The sequence below is a fragment of the Nerophis lumbriciformis genome, linkage group LG22 (assembly GCF_033978685.3).
Source record: "Nerophis lumbriciformis linkage group LG22, RoL_Nlum_v2.1, whole genome shotgun sequence".
NCBI lineage: Eukaryota > Metazoa > Chordata > Actinopteri > Syngnathiformes > Syngnathidae > Nerophis > Nerophis lumbriciformis.
This window is the reverse complement of record NC_084569.2, coordinates 28062579-28081345: the sequence shown is the minus strand read 5'-3', so window position 1 is coordinate 28081345 and position 18767 is coordinate 28062579. Positions and strand designations below refer to the sequence as shown.

General features: G+C 38.8%; 1 protein-coding gene across 3 annotated transcripts in view; it reads right to left on the bottom strand.

The window, feature by feature from the left end:
* Positions 1-18767, bottom strand: part of wizb (WIZ zinc finger b) — a 143170-nt gene that overhangs the window by 122482 nt on the left and 1921 nt on the right. For all 3 annotated transcript variants that reach the window (XM_061973503.2, XM_061973504.2, XM_072915706.1), the window contains exons 3-4: positions 8642-8834; positions 8399-8474 (exon numbers count right to left, since the gene is read on the bottom strand). In XM_061973503.2, the coding sequence (XP_061829487.1) occupies positions 8399-8474; positions 8642-8834 (269 nt within the window). The remainder of the gene's footprint in view (positions 1-8398; positions 8475-8641; positions 8835-18767) is intronic.

The window sequence follows — 18767 nt, the reverse complement described above, 5'->3', positions numbered from 1 at the left end:
TGGTTACCCGACGTTCCCTCGTTACACAAAGTTTTGTGGTTCGTAGAAGAATATGTATAAGGAAGAATACGTGGTACCGAAATGCTATACATAAAGGTGTTCCTTGCGTGACGATGTTTCATGGTTACGACATTTCGTGGTTACAATGATTAAGGTCTATACAAAGTTCCTTCGTTACACAAAGTTCTGTGGTTTGTAGAGGAATATGTATAAGGAAGAATACCACAAAAGTTTATGTAACGAGGGAACATCGGGTAACCATAAATCATTGTAACCAGGAAAAGTCGTAACCACGAAAAGTCGTAACCATGAAACATCGTCAGCAAGGACCACTTTTAATGGTTGTGACTTTTTATGGTTAAAATGATTTATGGTTACCCGACGTTCCCTCGTTACACAAGGTTTTGTGGTTCGTAGAAGAATATGTATACGGAACAATACGTGGTACTTTAATGCTATACATACAGGTGGTGTTTGTGTGGCCATGTTTCATGGTTACAATGTTTCGTGGTAACAATGATTTATGGTTTCACAAAGTTTCCCCGTTACGCAAAGTTTTGTTGTTAGTGGAAGAATATGTGTGAGGAAGACTACGTAGTACCGTAATGCTATTTATACGATATTTCATTGTTACGACGTTTTGTGGTTACAATGATTTATGGTTACCGGACGTTACACAAAGTTTTGTGGTTCGTAGAAGAATATGTATACAGAAGAATACGTGGTACCGTAATGCTATACATACAGGTGGTCCTTGCATGACAATGTTTCATTGTTACGACGTTTTGTGGTTACAATGATTTATGATTACACAAAGTTCCCTCGTTACACAAAGTTCTGTGGTTTGTAGAGGAATATGTAGAAGGAAGAATACCACAATAGTTTATGTAAAGAGGGAACGTCGTGTAACCATAAATCATTGTAACCATGAAAAGTCATAACCATGAAATGTCTTCACGCAAGGACCACCTTTAATGGTTGTGACTTTTTGTGGTTACAAGGATTTATGGTTACCCGACGTTTCCTCGTTACATAAAGTTCTGTGGTTCGTAGAAGAATATGTATACAGCACAATACATGGTACTTTAATGCTATACATACAGGTGGTGTTTGTGTGGCGATGTTTCATGGTTAGGATGTTTTGTGGTTACAAAGATTTATGGTTTCACAAAGTTCCCCGTTACGCAAAGTTTTGTGGTTGTTGGAAGAATATGTATGAGGAAGACTACGTCGTATCATAATGCTATTTATACAGGCAGTTCTTGCGTGACGATGTTGGATGGTTGCAATGATTTATGGTTACCCGAAATTCCCTTGTTACACAAAGTTTTGTGGTTCATAGAAGAATATGTATAAGGAAGAATACGTGGTATCGTAATGCTATACATAAAGGTGGTCTTTGCGTGACGATGTTTCATGGTTACTACATTTCGTGGTTACAATGATTAAGGTCTATACAAAGTTCCCTCGTTACACAAAGTTATGTGGTTTGTAGAGGAATATGTATAAGGAAGAATACCACAAAAGTTTATGAAACGAGGGAACATCGGGTAACCATAAATCATTGCAACCACGAAAAGTCGTAACCATGAAACGTTGGGTAACCATAAATCATTGTAACCAGGAAAAGTCGTAACCATGAAAAGTCGTAACCATGAAACATTGTCACGCAAGGACCACTTTTAATGGTTGTGACTTTTTATGGTTACAATGATTTATGGTTACCCGACGTTCCCTCGTTACACAAGTTTTTGTGGTTCGTAGAAGAATATGTATACAGAACAATACGTGGTACTTTAATGCTATACATACAGGTGGTGTTTGTGTGGCCATGTTTCATGGTTACAATGTTTCGTGGTAACAATGATTTATGGTTTCACAAAGTTCCCCTGTTACGCAAAGTTTTGTGGTTGGTGGAAGAATATGTGTGAGGAAGACTACGTAGTACCGTAATGCTATTTATACGATATTTCATTGTTACAACGTTTTGTGGTTACAAAGATTTATGGTTACCGGACGTTACACAAAGTTTTGTGGTTAGTAGAAGAATATGTAAACAGAAGAATACGTGGTACCGTAATGCTATACACACACAGGTGGTCCTTGCATGACAATGTTTCATTGTTACGACGTTTTGTGGTTACAATGATTTATGATTACACAAAGTTTCCTCGTTACACAAAGTTCTGTGGTTTGTAGAGGAATATGTATAAGGAAGAATACCACAATAGTTTATGTAAAGAGGGAATGTCGTGTAACCATAAATCATTGTAACCATGAAAAGTCATAACCATGAAACGTCGTCACGCAAGGACCACCTTTAAAGGTTGTGAATTTTTCTGGTTACAATGATTTATGGTTACCCGACGTTCACTCGATACACAACGTTTTGTGGTTCGTAGAAGAATATGTACTGTATACAGCACAATACATGGTACTTTAATGCTATACATACAGGTGGTGTTTGTGTGGCCATGTTTCATGGTTACAATGTTTCGTGGTTACAATAATTTATGGTTTCACAAAGTTCCCCCGTTACGCAAAGTTTTGTGGTTGGTGGAAGAATATGTATGAGGAAGACTACGTAGTACTGTAATGCTATTTATACGATGTTTCATTGTTACAACGTTTTGTGGTTACAATGATTTATGGTTACCGGACGTTACACAAAGTTTTGTGGTTCGTAGAAGAATATGTATACAGAAGAATACGTGGTATCGTAATGCTATACACACAGGTGGTCCTTGCATGACGATGTTTCATTGCTACGACGTTTTGTGGTTACAATGATTTATGATTACACAAAGTTCCCTCGTTACACAAAGTTCTGTGGTTTGTAGAGGAATATGTAGAAGGAAGAATACCACAAAAGTTTATGTAACGAGGGAACATCGGGTAACCATAAATCATTGTAACCACGAAAAGTCATAAAAACGAAAAGTCGTAACCATGAAACATCGTCACGCAAGGACAACCTTTAATGGTTGTGACTTTTTATGGTTACAATGATTTATGGTTACCCGACGTTCACTCGATACACAAAGTTGTGTGGTTCGTAGAAGAATATGTATACAGCACAATACATGGTACTTTAATGCTATACATATAGGTGGTGTTTGTGTGGTGATGTTTCGTGGTTACGATGTTTCGTAGTTACAATGCTTTATGGTTTCACAAACTTCCCCCGTTATGCAAAGTTCTGTGGTTGATGGAAGAATATGTATGAGGAAGACTACGTATTATCGTAATGCTATTTATACAGGTGGTCCTTGCATGACGATGTTTCATTGTTACGACGTTTTGTGGTTACAACGATTAATGGTTACCCGACATTATCTCGTTACACAAAGTTATGTGGTTTGTAGAGGAATATGTATAAGGAAGAATACCGCAATAGTTTATGTAACGAGGGAACGTTGTGTAATTATAAATCATTGTAACCACAAAATGTCATAACCATGAAACGTCGTCACACAAGGACCACCTTTAATGGTTGTGACTTTTTCTGGTTACAATGATTTATGGTTACCCGACGTTCTCTCGTTACACAAAGTTTTGTGGTTCGTAGAAGAATATGTATACAGAACAATACGTGGTACTTTAATGCTATACATATAGGTGGTGTTTGTGTGGTGATGTTTCGTGGTTACGATGTTTCGTAGTTACAATGCTTTATGGTTTCACAAACTTCCCCCGTTATGCAAAGTTCTGTGGTTGATGGAAGAATATGTATGAGGAAGACTACGTATTATCGTAATGCTATTTATACAGGTGGTCCTTGCATGACGATGTTTCATTGTTACGACGTTTTGTGGTTACAACGATTAATGGTTACCCGACATTATCTCGTTACACAAAGTTCTGTGGTTTGTAGAGGAATATGTATAAGGAAGAATACCGCAATAGTTTATGTAACGAGGGAACGTTGTGTAATTATAAATCATTGTAACCACAAAATGTCATAACCATGAAACGTCGTCACACAAGGACCACCTCTAATGGTTGTGACTTTTTCTGGTTACAATGATTTATGGTTACCCGACGTTCTCTCGTTACACAAAGTTTTGTGGTTCGTAGAAGAATATGTATACAGAACAATACGTGGTACTTTAATGCTATACATACAGGTGGTGTTTGTGTGGCGATGTTTCATGGTTACGATGTTTCGTGGTTACAATGATTTATGGTTTCACAAAGTTCCCCCGTTACGCAAAGTTTTGTGGTTGGTGGAAGAATATGTATGAGGAAGACTACCACCATAATGCTATTTATACATGTGGTTCTTGCGTGACGATGTTTCATTGTTACAACGTTTTATGGTTACAATGATTTATGGTAACCAAAAGTTCCCTTGTTAGACAAAGTTTCGTGGTTTGTAGAAGAATATGTATGAGGAAGAAAATGCGGTACCGTAATGCTATACATAATGGTGGTCCTTGCGCAATAATGTTTCATGGTTACGACGTTTCCTTGTTACGATAATTTATGGTTACACGTTCTTCCCTCGTTACACAAAGTTTCGTGGTTTGTAGAAGAATATGTATGAGGAAGAAAATGCGGTACTGTAATGCTATACATAAAGGTGGTCCTTGCGTAATGATGTTTCATGGTTACGACGTTTCTTTGTTACGATGATTATTGGTTACACGTTCTTCCCTCGATACACAAAGTTCTGTGGTTTGTAGAGGAATATGTATAAGGAAGAATACCACAATAGTTTATGTAACGAGGGAACGTTGTGTAACCATAAATCGTTGTAACCACGAAAAGTCGTAACCATTAAACGTCGTCACGCAAGGACCACCTTTAATGGTTGTGACTTTTTGTGGTTACAATGATTTATGGTTACCCGACGTTCCCTCATTACACAAAGATTTGTGGTTCGTAGAAAAATATGTATACAGAACAATATGTGGTAACGTAATGCTATACATAAAGGTGGTCCTTGCGGGACGATGTGTCATGGTTCCAATGATTAATGTTTGTACAAAGTGCCCTCGTTACACAAAGTTTTGTACTTGGTTGACAAATACGTACGAGAAGAATTTGTGGTACAATAATGTTGTACATAAAGGTGGTACTTGCGTGACAACTTTTCATGGTTACGAACTTTCGTGGTTACAATGATTTATGGTTACACAAAGTTCCCTCGTTATGTAAAGTTTTGTGGAAGAATATGTATGAGGAAGACTACGTAGTACCATAATGAGCTCCTCAAAGGCCCGAATCCTCATGAAGGAAAAAGGATTTTCTACAATAAAACAAGCGTGATACCTAAGCAGCATAGTGGTCTCATTATTGTTACTTCAATCAATAAGCCTGTCCCTCCCTCCCTAAGATAACCACAACAACAAAAGTAAGGAGTTTTTAATACCATCTCATTTAGTTTGTGTATTTATTAACCTATTGTATTTAATGAATTTAATGTAATAAAAAAAGAAAAATTCTGTCTGGCTCTTGACGAAGGCGGACACTTTCCTCCCATCACCCTTGTCTCTACTGCGTTTGCCTCGTTGTCTTGTCTCGTTTTAACTTTCTTGGAGCCTCTTTTTGCACTGCTTTCCAAGATCTAAACAATGAAATTGATCACCTTGACTCCCAACGAAATTGACAATATCTCGGGTTCGGGAAACGTGCCTGTCCTGGCGGAACATTCGTTGCTGGCGTACTGACAAATTCGAAAGATGCTGGCAGCTGTCACAAATGATTGAAGGATGGGCAGAGCTGTGGGCACTGGGACTTTTGTGGTTTCTGGACTAAATTGCAAACTGGGTAACATCTGGGAAAAGCTGTCTGCTCTGCGAGGCGAAGTTTTTATCAATTTGAAGACCAGGATTGGACAATTAGAGTGAGACGTTTACATTTTGTTTTCCTGTTTCACTCTAAGGGGATGCAAAACAATAACAGTGTAATACTTTTTCATAACATGGTTACTACTGTCTAGTTTCTCTTGTTGTATTCTTATTTTACTGTTATATTTTTATTCTCATTATTGCTTTTTATTTTTATTCTTATTGTAATATTTTTCTATTTTGTTTCCATTTATACCCCCATTATTTACTTTTTAAATTCGATCTCAACTCTGTACACTGCTGCTGGAATTTTAATTTTCCTGAGGAATCAATAAAATACTATCTATCTATCTATCTATCTACCGTATTTTTCGGACTATAGGTCGCAGTTTTTTTCATAGTTTGGCCGGGCTCCAGTGCGACTTATATATGTTTTTTTCCTTCTTTATTATGCATTTTCGTCAGGTGCGACTTATACTCCGGTGCGACTTATACTCCGAAAAATACGGTACTGTTCTTGGACGGGTTGTACTGACATTTTTTTTTTTTTACTATTAAAAGTGCAAAGACAATAAAGTTCTATTTCATTATTCACAATCATGTGAACACTCATGTGTTCTGTGTACAGCAGGCCTATTCGACTGGCGGGTCATATCAAATTGGCACTATCGACCCTGAAAATGTTTTATAATTCGCGAAATTCCGAAGTTTAACAGCAACTGGACAACAGAGTATGAATGTTTTGAAATTGCTGACTTTGTCTTTTGTATTTGTGGTCGTATTGTTTTTGGCCGAGTAACTCTCTGGCGATCAAAGCTCTTTTTAATACATGCAGCCCTGAATTTGACCAGTAGAGGGTGGTAACGCTACACCTTAGGCAGAGCCGTGTCGGTTTAATTGTGTGCAATGTTTGCCTGTGGATGTTGTTTAATTTCTATTCGCGCAAACATCTGTAGTTTATTGTGTGAATGTATTAACACTAAACCTTCTATTTTATTTGTGTCAAATACACAGTGGACGTTATACTTTTACGTTATACTTTAATTATGTAGTTGAATAGCCCTGGTGTACAGTGTAGAAAATTTAGGTGTCGATTTAGTCGGGATGTAAATGTATTTGTGATGGACGATTCGATTTGCCTCCCCATACATGGGTTACAATGCAATTAAAAAACTATTCATTTGTCGAACAGAACAATTTGATGCGTTTCGATTTAGTGTATGAACGATTTAATACGATTCGATTTAGTGTATGAACGATTCTTTAAGGTATATATATATATATATATATATATATATATATATATATATATATACAGTATATATATATATATATATATATATATATATATATATATATATATATACAGTAAATATATATATATATACACAGTATATATATATATATTTATATATATATATATATATATATATATATATATATATATATATATATATATATATATACACACACATACACATATATATATATATAAAAATATATAAATAAATAAAAATAATATAATTGGATATTAAGAGTATGTGAAAGTTTGACTCTTACGTTGTTTACTTCCGTGATGACCTCCTTAAAGTTTTGTAATAAATCAGAAATATCAAGCAGCTAAAATGTGCCAAACATGGATAAGTGTGGAAAGTGTTTTACAATTTTCCCATCATGCATTCTAATGGATTTAATTTGAAAATGTTTTATGGTGTTTGAAAGTTTTTTTTTTGGACATGACTAGGGAAGGTTGTTTGGATTGTGTCATATAAGTGAATGCTGTGCTATTATTTCAAAGTACTTTTAAGGGTCATTGTTTGGATTCACTCACATTGTCCACAAGATGGCAACAAATATGTAACATTCGGAGATTATTTTAAGATTCATTTGAAAGCACTCCGCGGTGCGATTCTTTGTTAAACTCAGGACGAAATTGAAGAGGCTGGCGGGCCGTAGTTTGGACACCCTTGGTTGAGCTGACTGGAGAGCTAGCTTCCGCAGGTAGACGATGACTTCTGTTTTGTTTGATCAGCCGTTTTACTGCCATGTTACAAACACCATTTGGAAACAATTAAGGTATGTAAATAAATGTTTCTGTGTAAATCATTAATTTCACAACGTATATATCTGTGGCTGATAGTCCAATGCGGCTAATATGTGGAAAAAAAATATTTCTCTCGAATTTAGTGGGTGTGGCCAATATAACGGTATAGCCGCAGTAAATGACTTAATTTAAATTAACTTTAAAAAAGACCTTTCACACAAATGGAAATGTTTCACATTTGTTTAAATGTTTTACTTGAATGCATGTCATTCATTCGGTCAAAACTTGGTAACAGTTTTACCTAAAGTCCCGTTCGGGTTTATTTTGAAGTGAAACTTGCCAGTGAGCGGAGTTTCCGTCTCCGGTTCAGGTAAAGGAGCATGTTCGGTCAAAAGAAATTGTGCAGTCAATCGGCATTTTCTACATAATAACGGGACAAGGTTGTGTGATTAATGGCACGAGTTAAAGCGTCAACTTCCACAACCCTATCATGCATGGCATGATCAGAGTATGGGGAGGCGTTAGTTTATGCTTCAGAACACCACAGTACCGCCTTCCTCACCTGGGTCCGGAGGAAGGAGATCCTGGGCTGTGAACAGCCAGACCGTGAGGGTTAGAAAAATGCTGCAGCTCCTCCTCTGACATATAACAACAGCACACACAAACCACAGAAATCACTTCACAGGCCAACAGTTAAAATCCACATTGTCTTAGGATACACACAAGCAGACATGTTCATACAATATGAAGACCACTATGCTAACTAATCAACGACAAGTTGGAGATGTGCAAAGGCGTGTGTTACCATCTACGGTCTCTTTCTCAGAGTCCGAGTCCCAGCTGAGCGAGGAAGGAAAGGCTGAGGAGCGGAATCTTCTCTGTGCACTCCCCTCCGACTCTGCACTGCCCTCGGTCTGCTTTGGGTCCTGGTCTGCATCCAGGCCCGGTGAGCCTTTGGCAGGCGTCAGGATGTCGCTCACATTGGAAGAACATGAGGACTAGCAGCAAGAATAAGAAAAAACAACATATATTTAGTGGTGACAGTGTATTATGGACCGATTATGCTTTATATTTAATGCAGAGCTGTAGCCACTTTAATTACTGTGTTTTAGGTGTTGCTAGCATTTTTTTTTAATATTTTAATTAATTAATTTTATTACAAAACCCAAAACCAGTGAAGTTGGCACGTTGTGTAAATGGTAAATAAAAACATAATACAATGATTTGCAAATCCTTTTCAACTTATATTAATTGAATAGACTGCAAAGACAAGATGTTTAAATAATCAGAATTGAATGGCAGCAACACATTATAAAAAAGTTGGCACGGGGGCATTTTGACCACTGTGTTACATGGTCTTTCCTTTTAACAACACTCAGTAAACGTTTGGGAACTGAGGAGACCAATTTTTGAAGTGAAATTCTTTCCCATTCTTGCTTGATGTACAGCTTAAGTTGTTCAGCAGTCCGGGGGTCTCCGTTGTGGTATTTTAGGCTTCATAATGCGCCACACATTTTCAATGGGAGACAGGTCTGGACTACAGGCAGGCCAGTCTAGTACCTGCACTATTTTACTATGAAGCCATGCTGTTGTAACACGTGGCTTGGCATTGTCTTGCTGAAATAAGCAGGGGCGTCCATGATAACGTTGTTTGGATGGCAACAAATGTTACTCCAAAACTTGTATGTACCTTTCAGCATTAATGGTGCCTTCACAGATGTGTAAGTTACCCATGCCTTGGGCACTAATACACCCCCATACCATCACAGATGCTGGCTTTTCAACTTTGCGCCTAGAACAGTCCGGATGGTTCTTTTCCTCTTTGTTCCGGAGGACACTACTTCCACAGTTTCCAAAAATAATTTGTAATGTGGACTCGTCAGACCACAGAACACTTTTCCACTTTGCATCAATCCATCTTAGGTGAGCTCGGGCCCAGCGAAGCATTTCTGGGAGTTGTTGATAAATAATTAGGCTAATTAGAATAATTAGGAGCCTTTGTTTGTTTACTTACTACTAAAAGACAAGTTGTCTAGTATGTTCACTATTTTATTTAAGGACTTAACTGCAATAAGATACATATGTTTAATGTACCCTAAGATTTTTTGTTGAAATAAAGCCAATAATGCAATTTTTTGTGGTGCCCTTTATTTAGAAAAGTAGCAAAAAGTATCAAAATAATTTTAATACCGGTACCAAAATATTGGTATCGTTACAACACTAGGTGTGTGTATAAGGTAAGACATTATCTGGCGTTTTGTTTCGCAATAATATGCAAAAGCAACTTTTCTTACCTTCTGGTGCCTGCTGATCTGTATTTGGGATCTGCATGAATCCTGAAAAATTGCGCGGGTCTGCCTTTGTAGTCGATAAGCTTCTTCTTTTTCTCTATCTTCTTGTTATGGGACATTCATCCTCCGCTGTTGCCATTTCTAATATAAAGTAGTGTAAAGTTCTGACTTATATCTGTCAGTAAACTCGCCATGAAAGCACTAAAACATACCGGTGTAGTGAGTTTACATTATTCACCCAAGGAACTTTAGTTATTAGAGAGTTCCGGTCAGACGGTTTTTCACGGGACACATTTCCGGCGTTGTTGTTGCACTAGTGAGCCACGGATGAGGAGATGCTGCTCCGTTATGGATTGAAGTAAAGTCTGAATGTCATTAAAACAGTTAGCTCCATCTTTTGACACTTCTTCCACTCCCGTCCTTGCACGCTACACCGCTACAGCAAAGATGACGGGGAGAAGACGCTGTCGAAGGTGAGCCACGTAAATAAGACCGCCCACAAAACGGCGCATCCTGAAGCGACTGTCAGAAAGCGACTTGAAGATGATCTGTAAAACATAACCTACTAAGTGGCCTCGTGGTTAGTGTCCGCCCTTAGATCGGTAGGTTGTGAGTTCAAATCCAAAGACTATAAAAATGGGACCCATTACCTCCCTGCTTGGCACTCAGCATCAATGGTTGGAATTGGGGGTTGAATCACCAAAAATGATTCCCGGGCGCGGCCAACGCTGCTGCTCACTGCTCCCCTCACTTCCCAGGGGGTGATCAAGGGTGATGGGTCAAATGTGGAGAATAATTTCGCCACACCTAGTGTGTGTGTGACAATCATTGGTACATAACTTAATAATCTATGCAACGTTTTGACCACAGAACCACCATGACATGTTATGTAGACTAGTGTTTTTCAACCTTTTTTGAGCCAAGGCACATTTTTTTCATTGAAAAAATGTGGTGGCACACCAAAAGCAGAAAACATTAGAAAAATGAAACTCCGCAGCTGATATTGACAGTAAAAAGTCGAGCTCGCAAGTGTTGGATAAGACAGTGTTTTTCAACCACTGTGCCGCGGCACACTAGTGGGAGATTATCTAATTTCACCTATTAGGGGTAAAAAATATTTTTTGCAAACCAGTAATTATAGTCTGCTAATAAAGTGCCGTTGTTGAGTGTCGGTGCTGTCGAGAGCTCGGCAGAGTAACCGTGTAATACTCTTCCATATTAGTAGGTGGCAGCAGGTAGCTAATTACTTTGTAGATGTTGGAAACAGCGGGAGGCAGTGTGCAGGTAAAAGGGTGTCTAATGCTTAAACCAAAAAAATAAACAAAAGGTGAGTGCCCCTAAGAAAAGGCATTGAAACTTAGGGAAGGCTATGCAGAACAAAACTAAAACTGAACTGGCTACAAAAGTAAACAAAAACAGAATGCTGGACGACAGCAAAGACTTACTGTGGAGCAAAGACGGCGTCCACAATGTACATCCGAACATGACACGACAATCGACAATGTCTCCACAAAGAAGGATAAAAATTGCTAAAACAAAGCAGATGCGGGAAATATCGCTCAAAAGAAAACATTAAACTGCTGCAGGAAAATACCAAAAAAAGAGAAAAAGACACCAAAATAGGAGCGCAAGACAAGAACTAAAACATTACACACAGGAAAACAGTAAAAAACTCCAAATAAGTCAGGGCGTGATGTGACAGGTGGTGACAGTACACCTACTTTGAGACAAGAGCTATATTGATGCATGTTTGGTTATGCTTTAAAGTCATATCCAACAATTACGACGACTTTTTACTGTCAATTGAGTTTAGATTTTTAATGATTTCTGCTGGTGGTGTGCCTCCGGATTTTTTCAACGCAAAAAATGTGCCTTGGCTCAAAAAAGGTTGAAAAACACTGGGATAAGAATTCAAACCATAACAAACATGTATCACTATAGCTCTTGTCTCAAAGTAGGTGTACTGTCACGACATGTCACATCACGCCGTGACTTATTTTGACTTTTTTGGTGTCTTCCTGTGTGTAGTGTTTTAGTTCTTGTCCAGCGCTCCTATTTTGGTGTTTTTTCCTGTTTTGTTGGCATTTTCCTGAAGACGTTTCATGTCCTCTCTGAGCGCTATTCCCCGCACCTGTTTTGTTTTAGCAATCAAGACTATTTAAGTTGTCGCTATCCTTCTTTGCGGGGACATTGTTGATTGTCATGTCATGTTCGGATGTACTTTGTGGACGCCGTCTGCTCCACAGTAAGTCTTTGCTGTTGTCCAGCATTCCGCTTTTGTTTACTTTGCAACCAGTTCAGTTTTAGTTTCGTTCTGCATAGCCTTCCCTAAGCTTCAACGCCTTTTCTCAGCAGCACTCAGTCACGTATTATTTTCGGGTCTCCCTATGTCTAGCATTAAAAGATTACAATTGGTACAAAATGCGGCTGCTACACTTTTGACAAGAACAAGAAAGTTTGATCATATTACGCCTATACTGGCTCACCTGCACTGGCTTCCTGTGCACTTAAGATGTGACTTTAAGGTTTTACTACTTACGTATAAAATACTACACGGTCTAGCTCCATCCTATCTTGTCGATTGTATTGTACCATATGTCCCGGCAAGAAATCTGCGTTCAAAGAACTCCGGCTTATTAGTGATTCCCAGAGCCCAAAAAAAGTCTGCGGGCTATAGAGCGCTTTCTATTCGGGCTCCAGTACTGTGGAATGCCCTCCCGGTAACAGTTAGAGATGCTACCTCAGTAGAAGCATTTAAGTCCCATCTTAAAACTCATTTGTATACTCTAGCCTTTAAATAGACCCCCCTTTTAGACCAGTTGATCTGCCGTTTCTTTTCTTTTCTCCTCTGCTCCCCTTTTCCTTGTGGAGGGGGGGGGCACAGGTCCGGTGGCCATGGATGAAGTGCTGGCTGTCCAGAGTCGGGACCCGGGGTGGACCGCTCGCCTGTGCATCGGCTGGGAACATCTCTGCGCTGCTGACCCGTCTCCGCTCGGGATGGTGTCCTGCTGGCCCCACTATGGACTGGACTCTTACTATTATGTTGGATCCACTATGGACTGGACTCTCACAATATTATGTCAGACCCACTCGACATCCATTGCATTCGGTCTCCCCTAAAGGGGGGGGGGGGGGTTACCCACATATGCGGTCCTCTCCAAGGTTTCTCATAGTCATTCACATCGACGTCCCACTGGGGTGAGTTTTTCCTTGCCCTTATGTGGGCTTTGTACCGAGGATGTCGTCGTGGCTTGTGCAGCCCTTTGAGACACTTGTGATTTAGGGCTATATAAATAAACATTGATTGATTGATTGATTGATTTTGTTTATTTTTGGTTTAAGTGTTACATACCTTTTTACCTGCACGCTGTCGTCTGCATGCTGTGATCACAACAAACCATATTCCCGACATCTACAAAGCAATTAGCTACCTGCTGCCACCTAATGATAAGGAAGAGCATTACATGGTTACTCTGCCGAGCTCTAGACAGCACCGACACTCAACAACAACGGCACATTTGCAGATTATTATTACTGGTTTGCAAAAAATATTTTTAACCCAAATAGGTGAAATTAGATAATCTCCCACGGCACACCAGACTGTATCTCACGGCACACTATTGTGCCGCGGCACAGTGGTTAAAAAACACTGATGTAGACCACAAGGAAGTGTTTTACATTTAGAAAAAAAGAATAATATGACTCCTTTAATGCGCCCTATAATCCGGTGCACCTAACATATGAAAAAAGATTAAAAAAAATAGACCATTCATCGGCAGTGCGCCTTATAATTCTATGGTCCGGAAAATACGGTAAAAATAGTAATAAATATAAATAATATATACGTTTCTTAAACCGTCAATAAAGATTAAGTGCAAATGAAAACACAGCTTCACCACTTTAGTCGTAATTGTTGCGCTCAAGAAACCTCTCTATGACTTTAACTCCAGACTTCTTCTGTCTGTTTGATATTGTCATTACTGACACATGTGCACATACATACATATATTATGTAAATATTACATATATGTTAGAGATGTCCGATAATGGCTTTTTTGCCGATATCCGATATTCTGATATTGTCCAACTCTTAATTACCGATACCGATATATACAATCGTGGAATTAACACATTATTATGCCTAATTTTGTTGTGATGCCCCGCTGGCTGCATTAAACAATGTAACAAGGTTTTCCAAAATAAATCAACTCAAGTTATGGGAAAAAAAATGCCAACATGGCACTGCCATATTTATTATTGAAGTCACAAAGTGCATTCTTTTTTTTAACATGCCTCAAAACAGCAGCTTGGAATTTGGGACATGCTCTCCCTGAGATAATCCTAATACCCATTACAACTATGGAAAATACTATACTTTGACTTTCATAAAGTGCATTACCGTATTTTTCGGAGTATAAGTCGCACCGGAGTATAAGTCGCACCTGCCGAAAATGCATAATAAAGAAGGAAAAAACATATATAAATCGCACTGGAGCCCCGCCAAACTTTGAAAAAAACTGCGACTTATTGTCCGAAAAATACAGTATTTTTTTTTTTTTTTTTTTTTTTAAACATGCCTCAGCTACAAAAACAATGGAAGGCACACAGCTTCAGTCCAGAGTTTACTAGAGCATACTTGCCAACCTTGAGACCTCCGAATTCGGGAGATGGGGGTCGGGGGGGTAGCGGGGGGTGTATATTGTAGCGTCCCGGAAGAGTTAGTGCTGCAAGGGGTTCTGGGTATTTGTTCTGTTGTGTTTATGTTGTGATACGGTGCGGATATTCCCCCGAAATGTGTTTGTCATTCTTGTTTGGTGTGGGTTCACAGTGTGGCACATATTTGGAACAGTGTTAAAGTTGTTTATACGGCCACCCTCAGTGTGACCTGTATGGCTGTTGATCAAGTATGCCTTGCATTTGCTTATGTGTGTTTAAAAGCCACATAAATAATGTGACTGGGTCGGCACGCTGTTTGTATGAGGAAAAGCGGACGTGACGACAGGACAGGTTTCAGAGGACGCTCAAGGCAGTGCCTTTAGGGCACGCCCCCAATATTGTTGTCCGGGTGGAAATTTGGGAGTCTCCCGGGAAAATCGGGAGGTTGAAACCGATACCGATAATTTCCGATATTACATTTTAAAGCATTTATCGGCATATCTAATATATGTTATATTTTATGTTGCTACTACGGTAAATGTTTAGTCTATTTTATACCTGCATTGTTCTTTCCATCCTTACACTTTTCATCCTTTGTAACTGAGCTACTGTGTGGAACAATTTCCCCTGTGGATCATTAAAGTTTGTCTAATGTCTAATCTAATGTCTAATGTGGCAGAAAAAGTGTGCAGGGTTCGTACACCTTTTCCATGGCCAAATTCAAGCACTTTTTAAGGACTTTCAAGATCAATTTTCCAGTTTTTCCAGTACCCTTCAAAAGGCGAAAACCAGTGTGAATCAATCCATAGCCTTGTTGTTTGAGGTCACCAAATGCTGTCTGTAGGAAAAATAGGGAAACATCTGCTAAAAACCTAAGCCTAACATTGAAGCAGCAGTGTTTCTGTAGACTATTCAATGTCATTGGTGTTTGCAAACGTGTCTCCATTTGTGTTGTTTTTCCACATTTCTTGTTATTTTTCTTACTTACAGCACTCAATGACATCGAACAGCGCGGATTGATCCACAGCGTATTTGTGCTCGTAAAGTGCATAATGTGATATAAATACACGCACCCTCAAAATGTCAATTTCAGTCATTTATTAACAAAACTGTTCCACGTGAATATAAGGATACTAAATTAAAAGGAAAATATTTAGTTTGTTCCACAACACCTCAGTCACCTTTCATTTAAGCACATCTAGCCGTATAACTGTGGCTATGATAACAAATTAACAAAAAGACAAAAGTTAACTTGTTTTGCTTTCACTGAGGTAGCCAGACAAGTTAAGTACATATTGAATATAATAGAGCAAGAAATGCATACAACTATGTTGTGTAAAAACTACAAAATCATTCGCATTAACTAGAGATGTCCGATAATGGCTTTTTTGCCGATATCTGATATTCCGATATTGTCCAACTCTTAATTACCGATACCGATATATACAGTCGTGGAATTAACATATTATTATGCCTAATTTTGTTGTGATGCCCCGCTGAATGCATTAAACAATATAACAAGGTTTTCCAAAATAAATCAACTCAAGTTATGAAAAAAAGTGCCAACATGGCACTGCCATATTTATTATTGAAGTCACAAAGTGCATTATTTTTTTTTAACATGCCTCAAAACAGCAGCTTGGAATTTAGGTCCTGAGAGAGCATTAGGAGGTTGAGGTGGGCTGGGTTGGGGGGGCGGGGTTTGGTAGGGGGTAGCGGGGGGTGTATATTGCAGCGTCCCGGAAGAGTTAGTGCTGCAAGGGATTCTGGGTATTTGTTCTGTTGTGTTACGGTGCGGATGTTCTCCCGAAATGTGTTTGTCATTCTTGTTTGGTGTGGGTTCACAGTGTGGCGCATATTTGTAACAGTGTTAAAGTTGTTTATACGACCACCCTCAGCGTGACCTGCATGGCTGTTGACCAAGTATGCTTTGCATTCACTTGTGTCTGTGTCAAAAGCCGTAGATATTATGTGACTGGGCCGGCACGCAAAGGTAGTACCTTCAAGGTTAACTGGCGCTCTGTACCTCTCCCTACGTCCGTGTACACAGCGGCGTTTTAAAAAGTCATAAATTTGACTTTTTGAAACCGATACCGATAATTTTGAAATCGATACCGATAATTTTCGATATTACATTTTAAAGCATTTATCGGCCGATAATATCGGCAGTCCGATATTATCGGACATCCCTAATATTAACTCAGCTCTAAGTTGTGAAAAAGGTTACAAATTATACATTACATGACCTTCACAGTACAAACAAGTCCAATATGCCGTTGTGGCTTGTGCAGCCCTTTGAGACACTCGTGATTTAGGGCTATATAAGTCAACTTTGATTGATTGATTGATTGAATAATGTAACCATTTTAATGCAATTAACCAAAACGACAAAACGTAACTTGTTTGCTTTAACTGAGGTAGCTAGACAAGTTAAGTAGACAATGACAATAATAGAGCAAGAAATTCATACAACCATGTTGTGTAAAAACTACTAAATCATTCATATTAACTCAGCTCTAAGTTGTGAAAAAGGTTACAAATTATACATTGCATGACCTTCACAGTACAAACAAGTCCAATAATGCAACTATTTTAATGCAATTAACCAAAACGACAAAATGTAACGTGTTTGCTTTAACTGAGGTAGTCAGACAAGTTAAGTAGACAACCAAAATAATGGAGCAAAAAATACATGGAACCATGTTGGATTTCCTTTTTGCATACTTTGCAGCAGGCTACTCGTGGATTTGTTTGTATTTGTCATTTTCCATCCAATGTTCATTAAAACGACAACCTCCCGGCATGATGGACCGATGCACCACTGTCCTCTCGGGGGGCGACACAGAGCTGTATATACATGACAACAACCTAATGTAAGGGCTCGTGCAAAGCCAACAGATCAAGCATGTAGCTTTCATTTTTAAGGAAACTTATTAGGGACCGAGTCTCTTTGGGACAGAGGACCCTATTGAATTTCTAACGTTTTATTATTATACCGCCGCCTCTTTGAGCTGTAATTTGGCCCCCTTAACATGCTTCAAAACTCACCAAATTGGACACACACATCAGGACTGGCGAAAATTGCGATCTAATCCAAAAACCAAAACCCAAAACTCTAAATTGTGCTCTAGCGCTCCCTGGGAAGAAAACACAGACAAAACTGCCTCTAACTCCCAGTAGGAATGTCGTAGAGACATGAAACAAAAACCTCTATGTAGGTCTCACTTAGACCTAGATTTCATACACTGACAACCCCCAGCTAAAATCAACAGGAAGTTTGCAATTCCCCCCTCAAAACAAAAGTTGAGTAAAAACAGTCACCTTTTTTCAAACATTATCTCCTCTGAGCGCATTTGTCGTGTCGGCTTCAAATTAGCACAGGACAGAGATTGAACCCTTCTGATGAAAGAGTTTTAATTACTGCTCCGGTTTGGATTTTATGAGCCCTCAAAGTCGGTCCCGTCCATCGCTGCGTGCAGCTTTAATTTTACTTGTTTCCATTTTATAATTAGCTTATGGAGTCAGTCTGCCGAGAAATATAATAAACATTTCCAAGCACTTCACCCAAAATTCAAGCATTTTTCAAACCTTGAAAACAGAACAATAAAATCCGAGCATTTTCAAGGTTTTTAAAGGCCTACTGAAACCCACTACTACCGACCACGCAGTCTGATAGTTTATATATCAATGATGAAATCTTAACATTGCAACACATGCCAATATGGCCGGGTTAGCTTAATAAAGTGCAATTTTAAATTTCGCGCGAAATATCCTGCTGAAAACGTCTCGGTATGATGACGCTGCGCGTGACATCACGGATTGTAGAGGACATTTTGGGACAGCATGGTGGCCAGCTACTAAGTCGTCTATTTTCATCGCAAACTTCCACAGTATTCTGGACATCTGTGTTGGTGAATCTTTTGCAATTTGTTCAATGAACAATGGAGACAGCAAAGAAGAAAGCTGTAGGTGGGAAGCGGTGTA